Source organism: Panicum virgatum, chromosome 5K (genome assembly GCF_016808335.1).
Source record: "Panicum virgatum strain AP13 chromosome 5K, P.virgatum_v5, whole genome shotgun sequence".
NCBI classification, from domain to species: domain Eukaryota; kingdom Viridiplantae; phylum Streptophyta; class Magnoliopsida; order Poales; family Poaceae; genus Panicum; species Panicum virgatum.
In genome coordinates, this window is record NC_053140.1 from 45,644,756 (window position 1) to 45,653,224 (window position 8,469).

At 52.7% G+C, this 8,469-nt stretch overlaps 1 protein-coding gene across 2 annotated transcripts; it reads left to right on the plus strand.

Annotated features, from left to right (window-relative positions):
• LOC120707775 (transcription factor MTB1-like) lies at nucleotides 1-2,631 on the plus strand. 2 transcript variants are annotated; one of them, XM_039992785.1, is made up of 2 exons: nucleotides 1-673; nucleotides 728-2,631. In XM_039992785.1, exon 2 carries the CDS (start codon nucleotides 748-750, stop codon nucleotides 2,224-2,226), a length of 1,479 nt encoding a protein of 492 aa, XP_039848719.1. In that variant the 5' UTR covers nucleotides 1-673; nucleotides 728-747; the 3' UTR covers nucleotides 2,227-2,631. The 2 variants fall into 2 exon arrangements, with proteins under 2 accessions (XP_039848719.1, XP_039848718.1); XM_039992784.1 differs by having other exon boundaries at nucleotides 731-2,631.
• Nucleotides 2,632-8,469: the final 5,838 nt, after the last annotated feature.

Below are 8,469 nucleotides of genomic sequence, written 5' to 3' on the forward strand. Positions count from 1 at the left end.
AGATGACATGACATGGTACTAGGCCACCGTCTGTAGCTGGCATTCTGATAATCTGATGTGAAAACCGGAAACGGATCCCGGTTGCTTGATTTCGAAGTCAGTATTGGCTCGATCTGGTTTGCGTGGGGCGTGTGCTCCCCCTCAGCTAACCTGCCTCCATAGGGCGTAGATACGAAGTGCCGGCTCAGTTCTTCAGGAGCCACGAATCGCCACGGGACCAAGTGAACGAGAAGCCGCTGACCGACATTCCAGCGCTCTCAATTCCTGACGGCGCTGCATCCTGAGCTCCCCAGCCCAATCCTCTCCCGGGCTCTGCTCGCCCTTCCCCTCTCTGGGCAAACAGCATCCAGCACAGGGAGCCGGCATGATTCACATGCGGCGAGGCGACGCGTCGCTCCAAACCAAACACTGCCCGACGATTCCGCTCCGGTCCGGTGCACCGAACCTGCCGTACACAGGCGCCCCCGTTTTTTAACGAGGCCCCTGCTCGCTCACGTCCGCACCTCGCTCGTATCGCATTCACACATCACACAGAGCGCACGGCCGCCGCTGGCCCCCCTCCGCTCGCGAGTCGCTGGTATAAAAGCGCAAGCTTGCAGAGCCCAGCCGAGAGAGTAGACCGCGTCGCTGGTAGGCTGGTAGCCAGGCCAAGTCACCCACGCGTTTTCTCTCGGTATCGAGGAGTCGGAGCTCGGAGGGGACTAATTTTTATCTGGCCACCGCGTAGCAGTGGGCTCGAAGCAAGGCATGGCGTGGTCGGAGACGGACGCCGCGCTGTTCGCGGCGGTGCTGGGGCGGGACGCGGCGCACCACCTGGCCACCACGCCGCCGCACCTGGACGGGCCCGCGGCGTCGGCGGCGCCCGCCGAGCTCCAGGCGCGCCTGCAGGACCTCGTCGAGCGGGGCGGCGTGTGGGCGTACGGCATCTTCTGGCAGGAGTCCCGCGGCGCCGGCGGCGGGCGCGCCGTGCTCGGCTGGGGCGACGGGCACTGCCGCGACGGCGGCGCCCCGCTCGACGCCGGCGCCGGGGAAGCCGGCGCGGCGGCGGAGAGGAGCGTGGCGCGGAAGCGCGCGCTGCTGCGGCTCCACGCGCTCTACGGCGGCGGGGACGACGACGAGGGCGCCGACTACGCGCTCCGCCTCGACCGGGTCACCGGCGCCGAGATGTACTTCCTGGCGTCCATGTACTTCTCCTTCCCGGAGGGCGCGGGCGGGCCGGGGCAAGCGCTGGCATCCGGCCGCCACGCCTGGGCCGCCGTGGACCCGCGCCCGCGCGGAGCCGGCGCCGGCGAGACCGCGCCCGGGTGGTACGTCCGCGCGTCCCTCGCCCAGTCCGCGGGGCTCCGCACCGTCGTCTTCCTCCCGTGCAGGGGCGGCGTCCTCGAGCTCGGCTCCGACGTGGCCGTCCGCGAGACCCCCGAGGCCCTGCGCGCCATCCAGTCCGCCCTCGCTCTCGCGGCGCCCGCGGCACGTGAGGAATGCATGAGAATCTTCGGCAAGGACCTCTCTCCCAGCGGCCGAGCGCCGCGGCAGCAGGCCATGGGGCTCAGCGTCGCCGGCGACAATTGGGCTCCACAGCTCGGCGGCCACGCCACAGCGTCCGCCCCAGCCGCCAGCAAGGATGCGGCGGCTAAACCCAAACCTCCGGGGCCGCCCAAGAGCATCGACTTCACCAAGCCGGGCAAGGCGGAGCAGGCCGGCGGCGAGGAGCGGAGGCCGCGGAAGCGCGGGCGGAAGCCGGCGAACGGGCGGGAGGAGCCGCTGAACCACGTGGAGGCGGAGCGGCAGCGGCGGGAGAAGCTGAACCAGCGGTTCTACGCCCTGCGCGCAGTGGTCCCCAAGATCTCCAAGATGGACAAGGCGTCCCTGCTCAGCGACGCCATCGCCTACATCCAGGAGCTGGAGGACCGGCTCCGCGGCGGCGGCGGCGAAGGCGAAGGCCCCGGGGCGGGCGCGCGCGCGGAGAGCCCGGCCGTGGAGGTGAAGGCAATGCAGGACGAGGTGGTGCTGCGCGTGACGACGCCCCTGTACGCGCACCCCATCTCCCGGGTGTTCCACGCCATCCGGGACGCCCAGCTGAGCGTGGCGGCGTCGGACGTGGCGGTGGCCGACGACGCCGTGACGCACACGCTGGTGCTGCGGTCGCCCGGGCCCGACCAGCTGACCGCGGAGGCGGTGCTCGCCGCCATGTCACGGGGTATGACCAGCGCCACCCCCTCCCCGTGACCGCGCTAGCTGGTAGCTCTAAGTCGTAACCGTGCGCGCCCCGTGCGCGCGCAACTGCCCAACCGTTAGTGCTAGCTTCTCCCCACTTGTGACGGCACGCCGGCCCCGTAGTAAAAGCCACAGATAATTCAGTGGTGGCCAACGGGACACGAATTTACTGTTCCTTTTCCCTAGCCTGTTTTTTTTTACCACAAGCTTATTAGGCGAGATGCGTTCGTACACAATTGAAGCCAGAGTTTGCTACTTGTGTTAGTCGTTGTAATTTTGTTTCTTGGACGCTGTTTGTCCAGCCTCTGGTAGCTACTAACCTTATACCATGCGTGCAGCAGCCTAACAGTGTTGTTGTTTTCACCTGTAGCTCTCGTGCGTGTCAGATTAAATCTTCCCCCCATTTGGTTTGCACTATGACCGGAAGTTTTCGTCCTCCGCTACGAAAACCCCGCGCCGGTGGCGCGGGGAGGTCAATCCAACCGGGGCGTCGCCGGTAGGGCTGGATATGAAGCCAGCTCGGCTCGTTATGGCTCGACTTGTTATACAAACGAGCTAGAAAGTTAGCTCGGCTCGGCTCATTATTTGTTGATCATTTTCATTAATTTATATAATATTTGTTACTTATCTTAGCTTAACTCGTTATGACTCGCGAGCAGGTCACGAGCCAGCTCGAACTGTCTCATTATAAAGCGAGCTGTCTTGTTATGAGTTTTTCGTCAGCCTTAGTCGCCGGGCGCGTCACGCACCGCGCGTCCTCCCGTGAAAGCGAGACCGCATCGCACGCGCCCGGGGCCCCAGCGGGATTGGTCCGAGGTTCGCCGGGAAGCCAACACGGCCGCGATCCATTCCACACGCAAACGCTTGTCGCTTGGGGCGACCGGGACCTCGATCCGTGCGCAGCGACTGCCGGCGAATGGGCGCCGGACCCGTCCCCTACGCCGCGCTCGTACGGACCGGTGGGGGCGAGCGGGGGCGACGTGACCGGCCTGGGCCGGGGCCGGGGAGCAGGCGAAGGAACGGAGCGAAAGGCGTCGGGCGGCCGGTGGATCCATCAATCCGGCGGATGTTAGTACGTGCCAACAAAGCTGTGTTTAGTTAAAAAATTAAAATTTCAAAAAAAAAATCCGGCACCTGCATGGAGACTTAAATTTAGACAAAATAAAAAATATATTGCGACTACTATCTGTAAATGGCGAGACGAATCTAATAAACCTAATTAGATGCTAAATTTCTACAGTAATACTACATTGTCTAATGCATTTTCAAAAATTTTACAACGCGCAATTAAACACGGCCTAAACCTTTAAACAGGCAGCGCCTTTGCCCTTTCAAGGGGACGAGGAGTGTCTGTTTGCGTGGGTGTCCTAGGTTGATGTGTCGAACCGCCGTCGAAAGAGCTCGCGTCTCCCGGGGGAACTCCTCCGGCCGGCCGACGCGTGTCCGGCTTTCACCGGACTTCATACCCACCGGCGCCGGCGCAGTACAAGTGGGCTCGAGGAAAGTCACGGACGGACGGCGCGGGGCTCACGCCCGCCGCAGAGGGTTGAAGCGGATGAGCCGGGTCGGTCCAGGGCAACAGTACTTCGTGCGGCGGTTCCGTCGATGAAGCGGAGAGACCGTACGTCCTGTAACTGTAACAGTCAGTGCACGCGGCGTCTGCTGTTCATGGTGTATACGGAGTAGTACCATTCTCGGATCTGACCTAGTATTTCGAGAAGAGAGCAGCCGCGGCGGCCCAAGGAGCGAGTACGTCGCGTTGCACGTGCACTCCCTGCTCTACCAAGTGGACGTCATTAAATCAACAGGCGAAGCGATTCGAGGATCGATCGACGCCCCCGGCCGGTCGCAAGTCGCAACATGTGGTCCTCGCACGCGGCGGATGCGTTGGCTGTTGAGACGAGGAATCCCGAATCTTGAGTAGCCCGGCCGGCCCGTAACCGTGCGCCGCACCACGATCCACGGGGACGAAGGCCCGGCCCCGCGCGCGTGTTGTACACGTACTGTACCGGACGAGAAAGAAAAAAGGGAGCGGCGCTCGTCACCCCCAACAGCTCACAGCTAGGTACGCCGCCGGTACAGCACCCCGGCCCCGCTGATACGCTCGAGACGGATGGGTTGGGCGCGGCGTTCGTCTGCGCACGTCACGTTCCCGCTCGCGCGGCGCGACGCTGCTTGGCGCGTACGTACACGACGAACCGCCCAGGACGGGGCACGTGACGAGTTAGGCGGGGTGGTCACCCAGCCCAGCAGCTCTGCTCGCCACGCTCGGTCGCTGTACGTGCGGGCCCGAACTGCTCGTGCACGATGCTATACGTACGCTACAGGTTAAACGTACCAGCGCGTGGAGTGTGTACGTGCGCATGTGGCGGAGACCAACGCTTAGCCTGGCCAGCCAAGGCTAGGCGCCAGGCGACCTGCCGGTCATCGCTCTGCTTCTGTCTGTCCGGAATCGCCATGCACGCCGTCCACGTCTCTGCGTTGCGCGGGAGGCGGGCCGGGTTGACTGCTGATGCTGCTCGTGGTCGAGTGTAGAACCTGAAGCAAAGAAAAGAAAATCCTGAAGAAGATAGTGTTCTGAACTTCTTCTGATCGGACTTTTGTCGCTCAAGCAATAATTTTAATGAGAGTGTTATATGAGTGTCATAAGCATTAAATTTGCTGATATAATAGAGTTATTATGAAGAAAGAAAGTAGAGTGTCATGAGACGTGAAAGAAGTGTTATCACCTTGACACTCATCCGACTCGATTATCTAATTTACAGTCTTGGTAAAGGTGACCTTAGAATCTTTAATCGCCATCCTTGAGTACTACATTCATGATAGTTTAAGAGATGGCAAAGAGATGCACAAGACCGATGGGGATCATATCAGGAACCAAAATACAACCATGACTGCTTTTGGTGGCTAATAACAACTGTCATTATGATAAAAATCGACCCAAAATACTCCTGTGTCTGACTAAATATAGCCCACCACGCCATTATAAAGAAATTAATCCAATCGCTATCATTATGATAAAAATCGACCCAAAGTACCTCTGTGTCTAATTAAATATAGCCCACCACACCATTATAAAGAAATTAATCCAATATTTAATATAGTAATGAGACTCTAAACAACTAGTGTCGGATAAGCTAGGAGATTCTTAAAAATTACGATCATAATTTTTAATTTATTTTTTCTACGGGCATAAACATTGATAAAAAATATTTCGGATAAGTTTTAAAAAAATATTTGCACACCATAGCACCACACTAGAAAAAGTAGAAAAGTTGTAGCCTCATAGTGTACTGAGATATCTTATTATTAGGCCAATAAACGGAGCCTCCACGTTCGATCTCAAGGCCTAAAAATTCTCACATTAATTGGAGAAAATAAGAGAAATTGAAATTACTCACCACTGCCATCACGATAAAAATCGGTTCAAAATACCACTGTGTTTGACTAAATATAGCTCACCATGCCATTATAAAGAAACTAATCCAATATGTAACATAGTAATGAGACTTCAAACAACTAGCGTTGGGTAAGCTAGGAGATTCTTAAAAATTACTATCATAATTTTTAATTTATTTTTTCTACAGGCATAAATATTGATAAAAAATTCCGGACAAGCTTCAGAAAAATATTTGCACACTATAGCACGATGCTGGAAAAGTAGAAAAGTTGTAACCTCACAGTTTACTGACAAATACTATCATTTTAGTTGATTAATTATAATATTATTTTTAGCATACAATCAAAACATGTATAGACAAATTTAATATGTGTTCTGTTTACTAACATTTCAGTCAAAAGTCATGTTGAAACTAATAAATGGCACCGAAAAAAACTAGAAATAACCTTATGTCAACCATTGTTTATCTCACTGTCTTAGTCAAATCAGTTGTAACATATTTGAATTATTTAAATGAGTACCCAAGGCTAAGAGAGGAACAAAATAGGTGCACTAAATCCATATTCCATTGAAACGATAAGGGGGATGAGAAAAAATAAGAAAAAAGGAAAAAAAAATGAGAAAAAGAAAAGGCCATAAGCCAGCGCGGATACAGAGTGGGCGACGTGGAGTAGAGTGTGAATTGTGGAGGAACTATTATTGGATTAGGGGCTACAACGAAGAAATGAATGGGTGGGGTGAATAGGATTCACACGCTCTATCAACTCTACGAATTAAGCTGGGAATGAGAGAGTAAACATCTCCTTTTTGTCTCTCCCTTTGAGCAACAAAGATAATAGCAAACAAAAAGCAGCAGCACGAGTAGGTGGGTACCAGGAAGATGCTAAGAAGCTGCCGCGAATCATTACCTTAGAATCCAAATTAAATAAATAAAAACATTACGCTACAACATTAACTGTAACACATAAATCTAAAAAATGCCCAAAAAATTGCTTATGTCAGAAATAATACTACCTCCAAATGAATAATAATCTGTTTGTCATTGACGCGATCCTCAAAACACAACTTTGAGTACTAATAAAAAATTTACACTTTAGTGAAACTAAATATTTTTTAATCAACGTATACAACAACAAACTTAAAACTATCTCAAAATGGTATCCAATTCAAACCTAGAAAGAGTATGAAAATAAAATCAAATTATTGATCCTCAAAATAGCTTTAATAGATCTCGAATTTTGTCAACAAAAAAGTTTGCTTTTATGAAAGCCGATTAAAAAAGTGTAACTTTAAATATATTTACATCTAGCCGCACAAATAATAAATATAAATAATTTAAAATGTAACATTAGAGATGGTAATATCTAGTCGCGCAAATACACGGGTGGCCTTGCTAGTTCATGATAGTTTAATAGATGGCGAAGAAATGCATAAGACCGATGGGGATCATATCAGGAACCAAAATACATCCATGATTGCTTTTGGTGGCTAATAACAACTACCAATTCCGTCTCAAATTATTATCCGCTTTGTCTTTTCTAGATACAATAAATTTGTTGCATCTAAATATAATATATATCTAGATGCAAGACAAAAACTACGAGCCTATAGAAAACTAAAACGACCGGACGGAAGGAGTATATTACACAAACAGTATACCATTATTATTAGGTGGCACACGGAATGAGCTAGGTCGCTTCTCCACCACGATAGCCCACGTGCGCGTTGCCAATTCGCTGCCTACGAACAATCTGTGCCCCGGCGCAACAGATCAGACGGCACAGGACACATGCCATCTCGACACTGCAAACTGCCTCGTGCACGGATTCATTCCTGCATATGCAATGCGTGCGACTATAATTTCCTAGCTCAGGAATCTTTATCCATCCACACATCTGGACGCGCGGGGTGGTACTACAATAAAAATCAGATGACGCCATAGTTGGCCACCAGTGGCACAAAGCTGGTCATGAACTTCTAGAGAGCGTTGAAACATTTTTCGTCCTCGCTCGTCCCTGTTCGACACCAGGCTATCAGTAGTAGTAGCTGAAGACTGAAGTGCAGTGCAGGTATACTTGCAGGCACAAGAAGATGCAGAAATAATCAGAGATGCAGACTGCTGTGCTACTTGTTAACTGCCGAAATTAAATCAGGCTGTGCCCAACTGCCCATCAACCACAGACAGCTCAAAGAGGGCTCCATTGTTCGCCCGATAATGCTATTTTAGTCAGGCAGGTGAGTAAATATCACACGTGACTAATTGTGGTGGATTATTCCTAAATCTCCTAATAGCCGGTGTCCCTGTCAGAACGCGCGCTCTGCTGCCTGCGTGCGCGCGCCCGCCCGCCCTGGGGGGATGTTTGTTATTCCTTGACATGACGACCGGGCGGCGCGGCGGTTTCGTGCGCCCTGACGACCTCATCGGCGGCAGCGTGCAACACATGCCGCCGGCGTGTGTCTACAAATAAATGGAAAGATGCCGTTGCGGGATCTTGTTCTTCACTGCTCCCACGATTGGCAGCTCCGTGCTCCAGGGAATAATTTGCATGCGTCTCAGCTCGTGCAGAAATTGGCCAAGTAATTCAATTTTTATGTGAGATGCATATAATATTAGTACAGAACATCCATTCCCATATATAATTAAACAAAAGCAACAACAGCCCACATGCATGACAGATAGTCAGATAGTGGTGCTGGTATATTTGTGGGCGCTGTGGTGATTGTGATTCGTACGCGAGTAATTGATGGTTCTCTGTTTGTTTCCGTGGCTAATCCCTTGTGGTCAAGGAGGCAGATCAAATCAGGTGGAAAAAATGACCCCGGTGTCGGTGCGGCCTAGAGCACCTACCCCTAGC